Genomic DNA, 19,864 nt, shown 5'->3' on the forward strand with positions numbered 1-19,864 from the left:
ACGAGCAGCTGGTGATCAAGCCTCCTGCGGCAGGGCACAGGCACTCCAATGCCTGATTTCAGCAGAAGGCTCTGCAGGGTCTCTGGTTGCTTCGCCCCGACACTCAGCAGTGAGACGTGGGGTCTGCACCCATGCAAGTGTTGGGGACTCGCTGCAGGAGTGTCAGGCTCTGCTGGGGCCTCACTGCCACAGTCTGCATGGGCTCTTTGGGAGGTGTTACTGCTGCACTGGCAATGTCCACRGCCAACTCCGCCCCCGCATCACCAGCAGGGCTGTGCTGGTGGGGAAGCGCTGTCCCCAGTTCTTGCCATACAGTGTGTGTTTTCTTTAATCCCTTCCAAAATCATGTTTTTGACATCAGACCTTCAGTCAAAGGTTCTTGTCCATGGGGTCAAAATACTGAAGGTGAGAAATTTGAAAAATCACGAATTTGAAAGTGAGTGAAAAAATCTTGATAGACTGTTTCAGATCCCATGGGCTTTTAAAAGTTTGGAGGTGGCAGCAGAAGGGCTGGCAACACACCCCTGTGGGGTCTCCAAGGAGAGGATATTTCATTTGGGTCTCCTGAGCAAAGGTGTGAAGTTACCCATGGTGAAAGTTCAAAAAAAACAAAAGAACCAAAAAAGTTCTCAGACTTTTTTAGGTTGTGTTATGTTGGTGAGACTATCTTAAGGGAGCATGCGCTTGTGTGAGAGACAGAGCTAATGACTGCTGCCAACTCTTCAAGAGGTATTAAGAGAGGTGATTTTGGCCCTGGTTGCAAGGACTCATGCTGGGCATGATGGTACAAGGGCTTTTCTTTTTCCTCAACCTCATAAAGTTAAATAATTAAGATTCATACATGTCCTGCAATAACACCTCTGCCCATGCCCAGGCCAGCAATTATGGATGCAGTTCCCAGAGATGTGGGGAGAACTCCTGCCCTGGGATGGCTGGCACTCCTCTCCCGCCGGCCACCTGGCTGTGCTGCCACCACCCGGCTCCTCTCCGCTGCCGGGAGCAGGCAGAGCCCATCTCTAACCCCCCCTTTTTTTTTAATACCTACACTGGCTTTTTCCACCCCTTCTGTATAATATATTGAGAGGGCGTAAATATTTTCCTGGTGATTTTGGCAATGGCACCAGTTGGCTATGGCCTCCCTACTTTGGCCACCAAGCCTTGCCTCGCGCTGCTGCAGCCAGACCGGCTCCAGCAGAGGGATCCAGCAGAAGGTGCCGAGCTGCCCACACGAACCCGGGTGGAGAACTGGGGTGGGAAGATGTGACACTGCAGCCAGAAGGGATGCCCTGGGTGTTGAGATGCTAAAGGTGGAGCTCAGCTCCCAGAAGTTTCACCCGCTCACACAAGACTGAGAAATGCAGGAAAGAGGTCCTGAGAGGGGCAGATTTGCAAAGCGGTGCCAGGCAGCTGGGTGCGATGGATAAACCACTGAGGGCTTTCCAGTGCTGGAAGCAAGGGGACAGCTCCAGTGAGCTGCTCGTAGGCTTGGTGGCTGCAGCAGGCAGGGAAAGAGAGCACACATTTCCCATAGGAATATGGTCTTTGTGCCGCTATTTGGAAAGGCATCAAAAGAAAAAAAATGTTTTAGGAGCTTTAGACTAGTTTGGTTTCTACAAAATGCCCCAGAATATTCTGAGAGAACCAGTTTTAACATGTGATTTTGGAAAGGGCATAAAGAACTTAGGTCAGCCTGCCCAAGACAGAGTTGTAACCAGGCTTGAAATCCACTTACTGGGACCAATTAGAAGAGTTTTCCGTGCTTTGTTTGCATAAGTAACCCAACAATGTCTTTAGACAGACATGTAATGCAAAGGCGAGGAACCAGACAGCTTTGGAAAGAGCTTGCCGGAGCACGAGGCAGCAGCGGCCTCACGGGGCCAGCACTGCAAGCACCAGGCTCAAGCTCCGATACCTGAGAAGTGCAAAACACAGGCTAAACCTGGCATGGTGAGCTACTGCCTGGCTTCTGGCCAGGGAGCGGGGCGGCCGTGCCAGCGTGGCCCGGGAACGAGGCTCCCCCGCGATGGCATCCAGAGCCAGCAACCTGGGTCACGACCGCTGCCTCCACTTGCCCGAAGGGCTGTGTGACCCCAGCACCAGGACGAGCTTGAGTGCCTGTGACAGCGGCGTGGGAGTTAGTGGTAGACATCAAAGATGCTTTCTTTTTGGCATGAGACAAAAGAAATAATAACTTGAAGGTGGATTTATTAAACTCAAGTGTCCCTGTGGTGGCACCAGCGATGGAGGTGGCACCAGGCTTTGGCCCTCTCTGTCACTGTCCTTGCTGTGGCCCCACCAGGCCCAAAGGAGCTTTCGCTCATTTGGTCCATATTGATTAGGAATAATGACTTTGCTGCTACCGCTCACTGGAGGAAAACTGCTCACGGCCTGCCCCCTCAGTCTGCCCTGTCCTCTTGCACACTGCGCCCGTTTTCCTGACCGATCACGTCCTGTGTGACGCAGTTCTCACGTTCCTTGCGCTTGTTTCACGAAGACGAACAGCATGTGAACTCCTGTGATAAAGGAAGTCCAGGTCCCCTTTTGTTTTTAAATCACCTAAGCTTTTATCCAACTTAATGCAGAGAATCAGTTCTGCATTTCAGCAGTGGCAAAGGGACATTTCTAATCGATTTTGGCAGTAGCACGGTTGGGGCCGTGATGGATGGTGTCCGAGAAGCAAGGTTTGAGGTGAGAAAAAATATCTTCTCTTTGCCCAGCTGATCTGGTGGGAATGCAGGGGAAGGCAGGGGAGGGGAGAAGAAACCTTTTCGTGCTTATGGGGAGGAAACCAAAGGCACAGGCTTGCAGCTGAGAACAGGTACCAAACAGCAGTTTAACTCATTTTACCTGAAGGTGGATGTCAGGGGAAACCATAACATGCCAAAACCCCAAATGAGGGCCACAGAGGCCGTTTCGCTCAGTATTTTGCAGGGCTGAACATTGGGATGTTTTTAGGCAACGTGTCGGCAGGTGGTGCTCGGAGCACGGGAAGGCTGCGCGGGACCGCAAGATGCGGAGCATCCCCAGGCAGCCGGCGCCGGCTGCATCCAGGGCGGGGAAATGGGGTCCCAAAGCACATGGAGAAGTCTAACCTGGAAAAAGTTATTTGGCTGTTAGTGGAAAAGAGGCACAAAGCCTTCAGTATAATCTTTATACTTCTAGCTGGTTCCTAAATTAGCTTCATTATACACGTAATTAAAGGGAGAGATTTGAACACCGTTTAGCAGTATTTTAAGGGTATTAATTTCAAGACTAAAGGCACCTGGAGATTAGATGAATTAACTCACAGCTGAATCAGGTTAATTGTCATTTGCTCAACCCAGAGTGAAGCTGAAAAGGGAAGATTTTGATGCAATAATACCAGTATGTATATCAAATAAAAACAGATTCTGTTTAGTTCCAGGAAGAAACCGATCCAGATAGCTTAATTGTGGTTTGGGACCTGTTTTTTTTGCTTTGGGTCCAGCCTTTGCAGCTGTGCCCCATGTTCTGCGTCCTTGCAGAGTGGCCCTTGCAGCCTTGCCAGCTCCTGCATGTCCTCCCCGTAGCAGGAGTTTGGCCTTGCCCAGAGCAGCTCTTGCTGGATGATCCAAGCAAGAATGACCCCACACCGAGAGCACCCCTGAGCAAGTGCAAACAGCAAAAGGAATCTCGTGCAAAGCAGTATGAGAATTAGCACAATGGGAACTGCGGAAGAGACCCTCCAAACCTCTACAGGGCAGGACAACTATTTTAGTGCACTGGGCTGCATTCAGACTCATGCCCTGGTGGGCAAAGGGCTCTCCAGCTCACTAAACATGTGAGTCACCCGGACCCAGGCTCCAACAGAGCTGGCCGCRGATGGGGGCTCTGAGAAGCTCCCAGCGCTGGTGGCAGCGGCCAGCCGTGACTCAGCTGCCACATTCCTGAGCGGGGACGGGCCCCCGGCACTCCCCCGCACACACTCCGTGCTTCCTTTTGGCTGACTTTAAACAGCTGCCTGGTTCATAGTCAAAGCTGAAGGTCCCAGTTCCTCCCACACATGGGTTGAGATCCCATTAACGTCATTTCTACACCATTCTTCAAAAACGCTCATCTGGCACGGAGGGTCACGAAGGAGGGGCAGGGAGCTGGCCCTGCTGCAATACCTGCCGGGGACAAGCTGGGCAAGGATGCTGCTGAGCAGGCGCCAGCTGCCCTGAACGACCGCAGCCCATGAGAGATCCTTCCCAGCCCCACACGTCCAGGCTGCCTTTCTGCACACTCGCCCATCAGTGCTGAGCCTAATGTGTTCACTCCAGTTTTGGCATGCCTAGTTTACTAATGCTTACATCTGGCTAGCTATTCCCACAGGCTGACCTGTGTATCTATCCATCTCCTAACCACTGCAACTACACCTATAGGTTAGGCTTGTCAGCCCTGAAAATTCACTCAGATGCTTAAGTGGAAGTTAAACACTGGTTTAAACAAGTAATTAGCTGTAGAGATATCTCTCCTCCTCTTTGTGAAGCTTGATGAAATTCCTAGAGAGACATAATTTGCTGCAGAGTGCTTATTTTTCCTTTACTGGTGTGACTGACTGGTGCTAACACACATTAAGGCAAGGAGTCCTTCCCGCAGAGGACAGGTCTCCAAACTCTCATTTTACACAATCCGGCTCCCCCAGGGCTCCTATCTGCTCCTCCGTCATCACCAGGCTCGTGCTCATCCTGAGCACGAGAACAGAGAAACTTTGCCTTAGAAGCAACCTTCCTTCCCGTGCATTTGTGCCATTTCCCAAAGCTTTTCCCCTACCTTTGTTGGAAATACTTCACCTGATGCCTTCTGGCATCCTATTAGCTTTTTACGTGGTCACGTCACAGTTACAACGGTTATCTGGGGGTTGGCTAATGCCTGTAGGACTCATTCCTCCTCTATTACCTCCAGTTTGCAATAAAAATAACTGGTTTTACTCCTTAAGGGCACAAGGAACACTTTTTACTATTCCTTTTCATACTGTTTCTACTATTTTGGTTTTCAAGGTCATCTCGTTCTTACTGGCTAGCACTTGGGTCGTCTCCTTTATTGACAGTGGCAAATCCCTTCATGTCACCCATGACAGTATGCTCCTAAAATTTCTGCCAGGGGTATTAAAATAGATCAGTGCAGAGATCGATGCTTGAGGAAATCCATTTGTCTGCTCCCTTCATTTTTGTAGTAAGCCCTTCACAACCTGTTGTGGGGCCTTTTAGCCCCTTAATTACTGAGTCTGCAGTTCTCACACTTGTTTCCATCTTCTCCGGCTTAGGTAACACATACTTAGGTAACATCCTTTCAAATACTTCTCCGATCAATTGTTCTGTCTAAAAATAAAATAAAATCACTTACTGTATCAAAGAGTTGTTCTACATTAACCTGACCCAATCAATCTGGTACAATATATCCCATTTTCCATTTGACACTCTATCTTTGATCATCCAAAACTTGTTCTATTATCTTGTGTGATATTGAGATCAAGGTATTTGCTCTACTTTTCTTCAGGTCCCTTTCTCCATATTGCAAATTAGAGTTTCTGTCTTTGCAGTTCTCCAGTCACATGCCAACACAGCCAATTTGATGGATGTGTTTAAAATCCTCCTTCCTGGACATGTAATTTTGCATGTTAGTTCCCCCTGTACTCTTGGATGGAGATTAGCAAGGCTTCTTGTTTTGAATGCACTAAACAGTATATTTTGCTTCCATGGTGGATGCAGTAGCCCTTGTTACCTTTAGCCTTTCTTCTCCACGGCGAGGTGCTCACCTACTTTTTAAGCCCTACCTCAATTACTCYGACTCCCTCCTCGGTGCAGAATGAACAAACTTATTCTTGTGTTGCTTCATCTTTACGTAGATGGTTCTAGAACCTTTTGCTTTTTGTTTTAATTTCCTATGCAAAGCCTAGCTACAAAACCTGACTTTTGGCAAATTTCCCTTAGCCCTTTACAATCTTCAAAAAAAAACAAAAACTGGTGTCTTTGCTGCTCTGTATCTTGCCAGCTTGTCTCCAGGAGTGAGATCTGCCTGCAGTTATGTTAGTGTCTGTTTTTGCTTTTTGCAAGAGTGCCTGAAGAAGAGAAAGATAAAGAAAAGACTATAAATGCATTTTCGATACTTTATTGATATCACAAAATTGGCTCAGACACAGGGACATGACACAACATATGAAGGTACAGACAGAGCAACCATTTGTTTCACTGCTTCTCATGGGCTTTCAGATGCATTTGGGCAACGCATCAGGACATTGTCATTTCAGTTGACACAAGGCTTTGTTTGCAAACTTTTTTTTTTTTTTTTTTTTGCTTTAGGCCCAAAAATATGTTTGGCAGATTGCACAGCCCTGCCGGAGCCAGGCAGCCATGTGCTGTTATCATTTTGTTACTTGCTTTTTTCGTTGTGTTACTCTCTGGTATGTGAGACAGGGAAGTTGACTCCGCTTGGAAACCCCCATGGAGAGAGATGGGGACACGGCAGAGGAGGGACCTCCAAGGCCTGGAGTTCAAGCCCTCCTATTCCAATGTCAGCCTCGCTCGGTCCTTCCTCGGGCATTTCTAAATCAGCTCTTGGCGCTCCACAGCTGGAAAAGCGAAACTCCACAGAAAGCTCGGAAGGCTCTGTAGGAGCATATTATTCAGTATTCATTTCTCTGGGCTATCTGAATAATTTCTTTCTCTATATTCCACTATTTCTTTCATTCACAACAAATCTGATGGGATCTTTCTTAAGGAACAGGTTGTCAAATCTACTTTCCTTAGGAAAAATTTTCTTCAGACAGCAGTGAAAGTTTTGTGAAATATGTAAAACTGCCATGTTTCACTTCCTACAAAAGACTGTCCATAGAGGATCAAGTTAACGTATTATCTTGTAGCTAGATTAAACTGTGTTGGCTGTTTTCCAGATGGCTGTTTTATACTTTTCTATAGCTGCAAGCATCACAGAATTTAGATGTTCCACTGTGCTACTTTCTTGTGCCATGATGCCAGCTCCAACTATTCAAACTCAACCATGAAATAAATACGAGATCATTTTGAAATGAAGTTTTATTTTATTTTATTTTTTTAATATCTGGTCATTTGCCTCCAGCTCTTCAAGATTTCCAGTTCACATTCCTACATCTTTTCTGCAAACAATGGAGGCTGGAAGCTAACTTGAAAACGAACAACATAATCTGAAATGTTCATGCAATCACATGACTCCAGGAATCAGAAATTTTAAAATACCTCTAAGTTTCAGGATATTCAAAATAAAAAATGAGATTTGGTAAAAATGCTCTAAAAAGCCCAAACATTATGCTCCGATGCAAGCTAACAAGTTCTGTCATTAAGACTGTATTTCAGTAGCTCTAGACTGATGAGATTTCTAAAGGGGATTTCTAATTTGTATTTGTTTTTAATTTGGGGTTTGGATCACAGCAACAGCAACAATTTGTTTTGTTGTGTATTTATGGCTCCACGTGTTTAAAATGGTAAATCTGCACTGACCTATTAGACCACAAAAGTGAAACCAACTTCTGTATTCTCATTCCTTAGCTGGAAAAATAAAGCCACAGCATGCATGTATAAAATAAATTATATTTTTACAGCTTTCAGGTTTATGACTCAAAGGCTGTGCAAGTATTTCAGATTATCACAGTTCTGGCTTTAAAAATAAGGAAACGTTTCTTTACCAGAAAGTGACTCTTTCAAGATAGAATGTTTTTTTCCAGCTATTGCCTTTCATAAAAATTATATAATTTTTTAAAATAAAAATAAAATGAATAAGGAGCTTGATAAAATATGCAAGTTTCTTTCTGTGTGAAAGAAAAGATCCAAAATACAGAAAAGCAAAGTTTGGATTTAGCACTAATAAAGATATCTAGTTTTAAAAGAGAATTTAAGTCCCAGATAATTCTGGGTTGAGGAGCCTGCTTTTTCTTCCCTATCTGTTTTTTTGGATTTGCTTCTAGTGACAACATTTTTTTATCTTTTAGGTGGCAAATCTGAAAAGCAAGCATATGTCAAGTAATATTTTATTTAACACAGAAGTGTGAGTAGGACCTGTTGCTTGCCCCCAACAGCAGCATGGCAGAGAGCGTGGGCTGCATCTCTCTTTGGTAGCTGGGTTTGTTATTCAATGACAAATGCATGTTGTCTGGCTTATTTCTAAGTCGTGGACAAACACACGCACAATTTGACTCATTCAAGTTGCTTCACGTTGCCAGATGGAAAAGGCCAAATTTGGAAGATGTTCCTCAGCATTTTAAGGTGAAACAATAGGTCGGCAATTAATAACAGACTGGTGCCCGGGTTGGATCCAGCCGTGGGGATGTCCAGGATGGAGAACCATGGGCATCAGTGGCGAGACACGGTTTCCCCCGGGAACCCCCAGGAAGCAGGAGCATCCCATCGCCTCCTGGGGTCCCGGCCAACCCAGAGGTCCAATGCCCCAAGTCCCATAAGCCTTGTTTCCATGAGAAGCTATTCTGAAACTTAGTCATGTCCTAAATAATACTTGCTGGTAGGAGTGGAAGGTGCTGACAAATCCAGGCAAAAAAAGGGAGCTTCACTGCAACCGGGTGATGAAAGTGGCACTGACCACAACAAGGGCACGCGTTTCGTCACAATGGCTGCGGCAGTGCCCGCTCGCGAATTACAGGGAACGCTAGAGGAGCCCTGGAAACCACTCCACCTGCAATTTGCTCCACGCACGGCCATCGTGGAGGGCCGGTCAAAGGGGAGGCGAGCAAGAGGCAGGAAAGGGTCTTGTCCTCCTTTCTGCCTCTTGATTTGGGTACCAGATGCAAAACCCCATGGTCTTTAATGGAAATGGCCATGCAGAGGGAGAGGGAAAGAATCAAAGAGAAGGTTGGAGCAGCTCTTTCTCGAAACACATGTGAAACAAAACCAGTGTCCTGTTTTTCACCTGTTTCTGGTTCAGAGATTGACACATCTAACCTACAGAAGTATTTAAAAAATAAATAAATCTGCATTCTGAGCCTCAGCACAGCTCAGCGTCTTCTTCGTGCTCATCCCTTCCTGCTGTGCTGAAGGAATCGATAATTTCTGCTGCCCACTCGAACACCAAAATATCCCTGGGGGATATTAGGGCAGAGCACACAGTCATCTTGCTTCTGGCTGAGGTTCCCTCATTGCCGTCTGAATGATTATATGCCTGGGAGTGACCTGAGGGATATCCCATTTCTACCCCCCGATTCTATCAATTTCCATGGTAAACTGACATAATTTGGCTGATATATTTTTGGTTTTCCATGCTGCTGATTAATTGTAACATCCTCTCTTTATACTCTTTTTTTTTTGGGGGGGGGGGAGAAAAAAAAATCACCTTGTAATGGTAAAAACCTTTCTTTTGTCCAGACTAACTGAAGCTCACTGAAGGCGAAGGCTTAACCCTACAGGAGCACTCCATGTTACGCTGCCTAACAACTGCTAATAATTTTGTGATTGGTCTGTGACCATTCCAAAAAACGGGAAGAAATGAGTTAAATCACATAGCTAGTGCGCTTCCTATCCTGCCTATTCCCAAAGAATAGCACGGCAGCAGTGCCAGAAGACACATGGATGATAAGTTACTAATAAATTCATTGTGTTGCTCATTTTTAATGGTCTAATAAAAGCAATCCACTTTTAACAGTGTCAGACTTGCATGAAAAGAAACAGTAAATTTGGGGAAAATATTTTATACTTGAATTGTAGAAATGATCGTTGTAACAGTCATTGATTGCTATAATTTAGCTTTAATCAAGTATTGATCACATTTAAACCAGATGAGATACCATCATATCATTGTACCAATAGTGCTCTGTGCTTTGTAGCTGCTGAGCTGCACGGTTAACAGTGAATCACTAGAGGTCACTTTGATTCCACCAAAAGGAGAGAATCCTAAAAGATTTGGGGGATTGTTTCTGTTTTTTCTTCTTTTTCAAAGGGATATTTTTTAAAAGCAAGCTTCCTTTGTACCTGTGTATAGTGCTTGTTTATCTAAACTACTTGGGCTGAATTTTGTTTTGGTGTAAAGGGTGAAACTTTGAGGAAGTTTAGAAAGCTGTGCCTATATTCATCAAGAGGAAATTTGGCCCTGCATTTCTTTTTTAATATGAAACAGCTTCCACTGGGTTTGATATTCATCATAACAGATGTAATTATTTAACTCTCAATAAATAGTTTTGTCCTGTCAGGGTTCCTATAAATAGGAAAAGAATAGTTCTGATGTGTAAATCTACACAAAAATTTTCTAATTTTGCTGCCTATTCTGTGAAATAATATTTATATGTGCATTTTATTCTCAGTTTCAGTTGATAACTGATGTGCAGATGTTTCCTTGATGAGGAAGAAAACACCTAAAACTGAACTCCTCATGATCACGTGAAAAGTTCCCCTGCTGGGTACATCATTGCTGGAGACAATAAATACAATGGAAACCCAGACTTGAGCTTTTTTACATTTGTAAAGTGACAATTTGCATTGTTGGAAATGTGTGATCCTATAGTGTGAAACCCAACTTTTTTTTTCCCTTTGGACATCTGGGGTTCTTTGGGACCCTATCCTGCAAACTCCTCTTGATGTTGGGGCACAGTGGAAATGCCCAGATCCCAAGCCAGCAACTCGTACAGCAATTTGCTCTCAAATAATGTTGCCATTGATCAGCTCCCCATGCACTAGGGCCAGGACGTTGTACTGCAGTGTTGCCTCTTGCTCTGATGACCAGCAACATCCTGCCCATTGCTAAGTGCAGCTAAGTTAATCACGTTTTGCTTCACTGCTGCTCGTGTAGGTTCCTCATAGACCCTGTTGCACCTCCAAGTTCTTATCTAGGTAAGCGGAAACCCCTTGGCTTTGTTTAGGTCCTTTCTCGCAGCATTATGTTGGCTTCTCCTTCTAACGACTTCTCTGCTGTGGCCAGGTTCTCAGCAGCAAGGTCCCACCAGGCTAGGCCTTTTCTTCTGCACCCAATTGTGCTAAACATCTGCTGGAAGCCACTGGGGGCACTGGTGACCCAGGGTGGTCCCAAGCATCAGCAGATACCGAGCTGTGGTTCCTCCTGTGGCAATACCACTGTCTCAGTGCCAAGCTGCTCAGCAGCTGACAAAAGCTAGACGCTGGCTACCCTGAGCTGGTACAAAATGAAAAGCGCTTTGAAGAGTTTGTCTCCTGTCCTGCATTCCCTGTGGAGAATGTCTGCCCTGGCGCTTGGGAACTGAGCCTGGTGCCTCTCCCACAGAGGAGGAAAGCAACCCCGCGTGTTACTGCGCTGATAACACAGACCAGAGCATTTGCTTTCCCTTGAATGAGCCTTTTTGCATCCACACACCACAAAATAAAGACCAGAGCAACTTCTTGATGTCTCCGTGAGTAATTGGGTCCTGCTGGCTCATGAGGAGCAGTGCACGGGAGAGCTCTAGGCTGTTCTTGTTCTGCTTCTGAAGCCTGGGAAGGTTCCCAGGTTCGGAGCTGAGTCACTGAGACTGAGCCATCAGCGAGTGCGCCAGCATACAAATCCAGCAATGTCCTGCAAATGCCTCGCTGTCTGTGACTTCTCTTTGTCGTTTCTCTCATTTGTCCAAGAGCTGGACATCTGGAGGACAGAAGGATCCCAAGATCCCCAAAGGTCCAAAGCATGAAGGAAACATCAGGCAGGTGGCAGTGGCAGACCTCCATGTCTTCTCACTCTGGAAAGTGCACAATCTTTGTTTTCTAGCTCTCCCAGAAACACACCACTTCTTCCCTTTGGCAGTACAAGGTTTAAGGGAAGTTTCTTCCCAGAGACAGCTCTTCACGGTGCTCTCTCAGGCCTTTGCAGCTTTTTTCTCCGCTGCGTTGTGTGCCCCCCTCCAGATTACATTAAGCAATGTGACTAACATCTCCCATGTGGCTCTATCTTTTCTCCCTTCCTTCCCCCTAGGGGAAAATGGAGAGGGAATAGTTTTAATTAACTATACTGTACGTGCACTATGTTTATACCAACGAAGGCAAGGCTGAACAAGCATGCCTTGCGCTTGGCATGAAAGGTGCTGAGGTTTGTGGCGCTTCTGAAGTCCTGCACAGCTCATCCCGTAGCGGAGGACTGGCCCCTGAGAAAACTCTCTCTTCTGACTATGCCAGGTTTACCCTGGCTGTGGACACAGCTGGAAGGGTGAATTTGTCAACACCCAGCCTCTTTGTGGAGCTACAGAAAATCTTTTATGCACCCTGTGCTGGGACCACCGGATGAACCACAGAGGTCCCTCAGCATGATCCAGCATCCCATGGGAAGCCTCCACAGAAAACAGAGGGCTGAAGTGACATTTCAGGCAGGATTCAGCTCCACATTAGCACACCAAATGCAGACACCAAATGCAGGTGTTTACATGAGCTCTCGGTGTCTCAGCTCCCTTTATAGTCCACAGACCTCGTGTCAACCTAGATCCCTACAGCTAGCCAGTACGTACCTACTTCAGGGTGAACCAAATTGCTCTCCAGGCCCCATTGGCTTTACTAAGAGACACATGGAGACACATTCAAAAGCCTAACATGCTTATATTATGTTTAAAGATGTCTAGTGCTGAGAACTGTGAGATATTTAAAAATTAAATACAATTTAATTTGTTAACCATCATATAAATTAGAGGGCTTTCAAATAAGCTGCTATATAAAGGTACGCCTATGCGTGACAGTTTTGAATCTTCCTTGGGCTTCAAAATATATAAGCAAAAGGGATTCCTCTCAGTAACACAGAACTCTATAGATAATATCTGAATCACTATGTTTCTAGTCATGTAGACCACCTAGATCCCGGAAAATTGTCCTCAGAGTGCTCTGCACATCTCTAGGGAAGGCAGAAAGAGACCAAGCTACTTGCTCAAGATCAGAAGAAATCTGTGGAAGAGGCAAGAACTGAACCAGGGTTCACTAAAAGCACAGCATCGTTCTGGCAATACAAGATTTGTATGTACTGAATAATTTTTACTGCTTTCTTCTTCACCTAGCATTCCTATGCTATTTACAGTTTTACTTCATGATCAGTGGTTAATATTTTCAAAATAGTCTAGCATGTGATCACTTGCACGGAAGATATGGCTGACTCTCCTGCTCTGCCTCAAAATGTTGGCCACAATATTCAGCATCCCTCTGCGAGGGACTCTGGGGAACTCTTGGAGGATGGCAGAGAGGGTGCCCTGCTGGCTGGGGAAGAAGGTCTTGCTGAGGCCACCATGCTCTTCAAGGTTGTGAATGAGTTTACAAAGCTGCTAGATTCTCCTGGAGATGCCACATACATTGATTTCATGGAATTATTTTTATCTAGTGACTGTAAGCCTCCTTTAGTGGCAGCTTCATGAGTTAATACATGAGTTAAACTTACATTGCTGCACTCTAGATCAAAGACTAACATTTCATGCCTTCTCCTACACTGTGACAAAGTTCCTGGTGACTGGGAGGGAGACTGCGTCCTGGGAGGCAAACTTAATTGAGTGCAATACCACAGGGCACGTAAAGTAGGACAACACAGCCTGACCTCATTTTGCCCATACATAACCCTACTGACATCAGTGGGAGCTGCACACACGCAATCAAGAGACGACATTTGCCCACTGTTGGCTGCTGTAGGAAATTCTTGCTCACCTGATAAATGTTATTATTTAATCATGAGATATGAAAGCGAGGGGTACACCGAGTAAAGGTGAGCAAATGCAGCTCAGCTCCATTCCCATTTGAAGTTGCAGAAAGACTGCTTTTGACGCTGGTGGTTGTTGGATTGGGCCCATAGTACACAGTGATTCATAATCATTTTCCTCAATGAAAGCAACCAGGTTGGTTTGTTGTTATTTGTGGGATCGCATGATTCATTATTTGCAAATATTTGAATGGCAGTTGGACTTTCTGATGCCTGTGAATCCCATAGGTTCCACCAGTGTTAGCACAAATGGTTATTCACACAAATACTGTGCCAGAACAGACTTGTTCGATACTGTACATTTATTACATTCCTGTTTCTAAAAAAATCTTGTAGAGTAGAAAGGGCATCATTTGGCGGAACCAACAAAGCTTGCACCAAGACTGGTGACTATTCCAAGAGGTTTGTTCATGAGAAATCCTGAGACTAATATTTACTTGCATTCATCATAGTCTAATAATTAAAAGCAGTGCTTAATGTTGTAGAAAAGAGGATGGGACTGACTTACAGAGAAAAAGGCTAGCTGAGCAAGCAATGTTACCCTCAGCAAATGTTGCTGTTGTCTCTGTAAGGAGCAGGTTGCAGCAGCAGAAGCAGAGCTGAGCAGGCCTCAGAAAGACCCAGATTTTGAAGCTGTGATTTCTTAAACATTATATTGTTTTAACTCTGGGGATTTCCCCCCTCTACCCCCCCCCCAAAAAAAAAAAAAGGAAATATAAAGAGAATATAAAGGGAGATTTTTGGTAGGTGGAATATAATATTGTCAGCAATATTTAGGCAAAATATTAGCATCTTTAACAAGATTAGTTGCCCGGAGAGGTTGTGGATCTCTGTCCTTGGAGGTGCTCAGAGCCCAACAGGAGAAGGCCCCACTGCTTGCTCCCCCTAGTGAAACCCTACGCCAGGCATGTGACAGCATGTCTAGGTGTGGGTGAGAGAAAAAGGATGCTGGTGTCATTACATACAGGTTTATCACTCATCCCCTAACAGCCAAGGCCACGGAAAGACTAGAGACTTAGGACATTACAGTGCTTTCCAGGAGACTTTTACAGAGAGCAAAATCCCTTTTTAAAGGAGACCCACCGGTGTCCCAAAGAGCAGGTCAAGAACGGCTGCAGAGATGCAGCAGCTCCCTGCTCCATGGTGATTTTATTTCTGAATTGCACCAAGATTTGTCTGAAGAGTTGGCTTGTGCTCACTTAAAAATGAAAGGGGGGAAAAAATTACTTAAGGGTCCTAGACTGTGCTTTAAAGTGACAGAATAACTCCCTGTGCACTTGGATCAGCCCTGAAAGCTGCATATGATTTTACTGGAACCAGGATCGGATTATTAAACTCAGATTTCCTGTATTTGCTCACTTCTTTTCGTCAATTAGTCCTCAAAATCAAAATTATTTAAGTGCTTAAGACTAAACACCCCAAATGCAAGGTATCAAAAATGGTATTAACATTTTCAGCATAAACAATGTCTGTGGGCCTCATCCTGCTCCCACCAGAATCTGGGAAAATCCCATCATTTTTAAAGATTAACTTTTTAAAAAGCATTTTATTTCCTTTCCAGCCTGCGTAGGCCAAGGAGCACATTAACACTGCTCCACTGAAAGCTAGAAAATGTTCTGTATGTAGATAATTGAGCTTTTTGGGGGTGAAGTTTACACTAGTTATGAGGCAGAAACTGCTGAAGAGAGAATTTCAAAAGCTTCAAAAGCTGAGGAAATCTAATGGTCCCTTATGGCTTGCGGTAATGAGTAAAATAAAATGCTCGTTCTGATTTTCTTCCCACTGTAATTGAAATATATGTCATACTGGAGCTGCAAAATTGCTGTCCAATTATCACCAAACTCAGCTGATTTAAATCAGCCTGTTCAACTCTAGCATGATGTGAAATGTTCAGGAGGGCCAGTGTAAACACATTTACAGCCCAGTAGGATACACTAAGCTTTTAATATGTAGGTAGCAATATTATGCATATACATATATATACACATATATATGCTTATAATATATATACATATATATGCATATATACATGTATACACACACACACATATATAAAAAAAATATAGCTAAGCAAGCTTTTATCTATGATATCACGAAGGGCTGTCAGCCGGGGCCCTGCATGGTTACCTGGATCTGAAATACTTGGTTTACTTTAGTGCTTGGCTTGGATTTAAGTTGCACTGTGAATGTGACCCTCTTTTATTGGCATAGCCAAACTTCCCTTCAGCTGGTTCATCTGACATATAAGCACTTTCGTTTGGGCGCTGTGTGAACAACCAGTCAGATTAGCTAAAAATAAGCATAAAAATGACCCAGGCTCATTAGAGTCACTTCTCACTTTGACTTTGATGGGGGAGGCTGGGGAGCACTTCCGACATTCAATATTCAGGGCATCTCTTTCTCTCCAGAAAACTCTGACAAATTAGTTTTCTTTGCACATCCACATAGTATTTCGCACATAAATAATACTCTGTCTGCACAGCTTTAAGGGGGAGCAGAGCAGGCTCCCACCAGCACCCAAAGCAGCACGTGCAGAATTCCTGCCCTGTTTGCCAGGAGGYGCCCGCCGGCTTGCGCCTCCCGAGCAAAATCACACGGCTCCGAGGGCAGAGCTAGGCAGCGTGTGAGCTCGCCAAATCCCGTTTTAAATACCACGGGGGGGAAAACACTAAAGAGCTGAAAGTATGTGCTGTCACATAACAGACATTTCAGGAAGTCTCTGTAATTTCTTTAATTATTCAGACAACAGAGCACAAGGATAATAGCTTCAAGTACATTCTTATACATTATTTTAACAGTAATAGATATGTATTTAGTCATAAACTATTCTGTAGCCACCACTATGTGTACATTTTATACAAACTATTGCCGTACTTGGACCCTGAAAATGGACTGTGACATTGCCTAGACTTTTTGCACAAGGTTATGACAGCAGATCCTTCATACGAGAGCTGTAACTATAGTTGTACTGGTCCAGCTAACAAAGCACTTCTAACGCCTACGATGGAGGGGTGGTCCAGACGTGATGCGCTGAAGGTATCAGCAAGAGATGTAATAAATATATGGTGAGAGGGAGGCATATAGTCATTAGAAATATGTGCAATGAGAAACACAGCACAGCATTTCTTTACTTGGCAAAACAAGTTGATGCTAATATAAGACAGCATCTTAGCTCCTCTCACGCTGCAAAGCTCTGAGCTCATCTTGGCCTTTGGGTTACGATAAATGCAGCAATGCCTGATAGGTTGGATTCTCTACTGGCGAATATATCCTGCCTTTCAAAAGCRTGGGCTCTGACCTAACAGCTCTTTCTCATCTCCGTTACAGTTTAGATTGAGGCCCCCCCGAAACAAGGTCTTAAGTTCAATTGCTGACATCTCTAAACACTTCCACCGCACAGACTCTGAAGGAGATAAGCTTTGACATTGTCATTTTCTGACACTAAAGGCCTTATAAAACACCAACTGCTGTTCAGAGATACGGGTAAGAGAGCTTAGATGCCCAGACATTGCCATATTAAGGACAAACTCTTAAAAAACGCAGAGACTCATTGTTTCGGAGATCACATTTTTACATGCCCATGAAACATCCACTTTCGGCGTGGCGGACGTTTACAATCCCCGCCGCGTTCGCGCGCGACCCTACGCGCAGCCCCACAGGCCGTCCCTTCGTGAGGCCGCTCCGTCCGTTGGGGTTTTGCATGGATGCGCGCGTGACCGGGGTTGCGGTCTCCCATCACCGCTCCAGCAGCTCCCAGGCTTTGAGGCGGGAAGGTCCCGCYGGGCCCTCCGTGGAGCCGGCGGCAGCCCGCGGGCCACGGCCCCGCAGCAAGACGTCGCGGCGGGCGGCCTGGGCGCCGCGGAGCCGCCTCCCGGCGCGGCCGAGCCGTGGAGCCGAACGGGCGAGCATCCTAAACGGGCGGGCGGCGGAGGCCGAAGAGGACGTGAGAAGACATTCAAGGAAAGCTCCCTTCCGTCACGGTCCTGTCTCAGACACACGCGCACAATGTTTTGCAAACTTTTTTTTWAAAAGAAGGGGAAAATCCCCTTTGGGGCAGAGGAGGGGGAGTTTCACAGAGCACAGCAGAACCTCACTGACGGGCACCCGCAACCGGCAGGGGCGGCCGCCCCGGCAAGCGGGGCCTCACGCCGCTGCGTCCTCYGCGGGGGTTTCCGGGCCCGGTTCGGCCAGGAGGCCACAGAGCCAGCCAGGACTTCCAAAACACATCTCCAAAACATGCATTAATCGGTGTCTCAGGAGGGATTCTGGTGCATTATAGCTAAGCAACGTCTCTCGGAATAAATGAACAAACTTTGTCGCCCTTTGTGGCAAAGCACTATGCTTTTTTATGCCTTTTTTTTTTTTTTTAAGGGTGTTTCGCTCTTTTCTTCGCTGATTCCAACAAGGCCCCAAACCCCGTGTCTTTACTCAGGCAAGACGGCCAGTGAAATCCAGTCGCCGTTTTTTCTTCTAGCGCCAGCAGTACGAACTTGCCAAATTCGGTGTTGTTTCGCCAGATTTGCATCGCCAGAAGCTAATCAAAATCCCCAAGACGCTGCAATGCGAACGCAGCTGCCAGCGCAGTCTGCATCAAAGGGCAAACTCGATTTCGGGCTCGTGGGAACCAGCGAGGAGACTTCTGCGGCCGCTGGCAGGGACCTTAGTGTGGACACAGAAGCCGGAGCCGAAACTGGAAGCAGCGCCTGAGCAAGGACTGGGAGGACGGGTCCGAGCCCTGGGGGTGGAAAACGCTTCTCCCGGTTGTTAGTGCAAATAAGTGAGGTTCTACTGTTAGTACAACAGATTCAAGGTTAAAAGCGGATGCGATGTATTCGTTTACTCACTGAAACTATCAAAATTAAAAGTCATAAAGCAACACATCTAAAGAAAATTACGGGCACTCCTTTAGGTATTATGTTTCCTAAACCAATAAGCAAAAAAAAAAAGAAAAAGAAAAAAATGGGATGCACCAGGAACTCTTAGTTATTATATACTAACCAGACTGTGCATGGCACATTTTATTTCTATAAAACTATTAAAACTATTACAAAATATTCAAAAATACATTTTAGTAAATTTACAGCAGTTATTTCTCAATTTATTAATGCAAAACATCCTTTTCTCCCCTCTGTACAAACTACCATCTCCATCGTCACAGAATTGCCGCCATGTGCGTTTTTTAAAAAATATTATTTTCTAATAAATTTTTTGAAGTTAAAAATAACAAAGTTTCTTACGGTTTTTGCAAATAAAAAGTTTGTGTAACAGTCTTGACTTCCATGAACGTGGCCAAATGGTGTCTTTACAAAGCAAAATATTTAAGAGACATGGAAAACAATACAGGAAATGACGTTACATTTGAAACTATTTAAATTAAAATAATATATTCTCATATTTTACACTATTTCAAAAAACGAAATGTGATTCAGTTAAGTATTGATCTCTCAAAAAAATCTAATTTACAATTCTGTGTATAAAAATATAATTTACGGACCCCCATGAAGTTTGTCTTTTTTGTTTGTTTGTTTTTTAGACTTGCTGAAATGAAGGAGCAATGTAATGGAGAGATGGGAAAGTACAGAATTTTGCTTTCTGAAAGTCAGGACACACGTGACATGTAGAAAAATAGACTCTGCGCAGTTTTGCTTGGCCTCACAAAATAATTTTTTTTCCCCTGTGAGTACAGTTCACATGATAATAAATTATCAAAGAAACTATTTAAGGCTCTTGAAGGTCCGGTTCATATCATTTAAAACATCTATTCAAAATACCAAAGAAATAAATATCCAGGAGAGGAGGAAAAAAAAAAWAATAAAACAACGAACAAAACGACAAAACAAAAGAACAAATAAAAATATATATATATTTATAAACTAAACAGAACAGAACTTCCTGGGGTCTTTGTCTCCCTTAAAGTCTACTTTGGACTGTCCTACTTTATTATTATTATTTTATTATTATTATCTTTAAGTCTCAATCCGCGCGCTCTCTCTCTCTCTCTCTCTTTCTCTTTTTTTTTTTTTAAATAGGGTTTTTGTTTTGTTTCTGCGTTGCCGTTTCCGTTTCTCCTTTGGGGGGTCCCCGCGGCGGCGGGGCGGCGGGGCGGCGGGGCGGCGGGCGCTCCTCTCAGCTGGCCGGCACCGCCATGCCCAGCGGGTGCAGGGAGTCACTATCCAGCACCCAGCTGCCGATGCGGTAGAGGAGGCGCGAGTACCAGTGGAGG

General features: G+C 44.9%; 2 protein-coding genes across 2 annotated transcripts in view; one reads left to right on the top strand and one right to left on the bottom strand.

Annotated features, from left to right (window-relative positions):
* RBM33 (RNA binding motif protein 33) overlaps window positions 1-10,330 on the top strand; it is a 124,335-nt gene extending 114,005 nt beyond the window's left edge. Inside the window, exon 18 of the mRNA XM_026069245.1 lies at window positions 10,280-10,330. Within this exon, the coding sequence (XP_025925030.1) occupies window positions 10,280-10,315 (36 nt within the window). The 3' untranslated portion in view covers window positions 10,316-10,330. The remainder of the gene's footprint in view (window positions 1-10,279) is intronic.
* Window positions 10,331-19,767: 9,437 nt separating this feature from the next.
* Window positions 19,768-19,864, bottom strand: part of SHH (sonic hedgehog) — a 10,003-nt gene continuing 9,906 nt past the window's right edge. Inside the window, 1 exon segment of the mRNA XM_026069270.1 lies at window positions 19,768-19,864. This exon segment is cut by the window's right edge and continues 89 nt beyond it. Within this exon segment, the coding sequence (XP_025925055.1) occupies window positions 19,768-19,864 (97 nt within the window).

The sequence above is a fragment of the Apteryx rowi genome, unplaced genomic scaffold (assembly GCF_003343035.1).
Source record: "Apteryx rowi isolate R43461 unplaced genomic scaffold, aptRow1 scaffold_29, whole genome shotgun sequence".
In the NCBI taxonomy this organism is placed as follows: domain Eukaryota; kingdom Metazoa; phylum Chordata; class Aves; order Apterygiformes; family Apterygidae; genus Apteryx; species Apteryx rowi.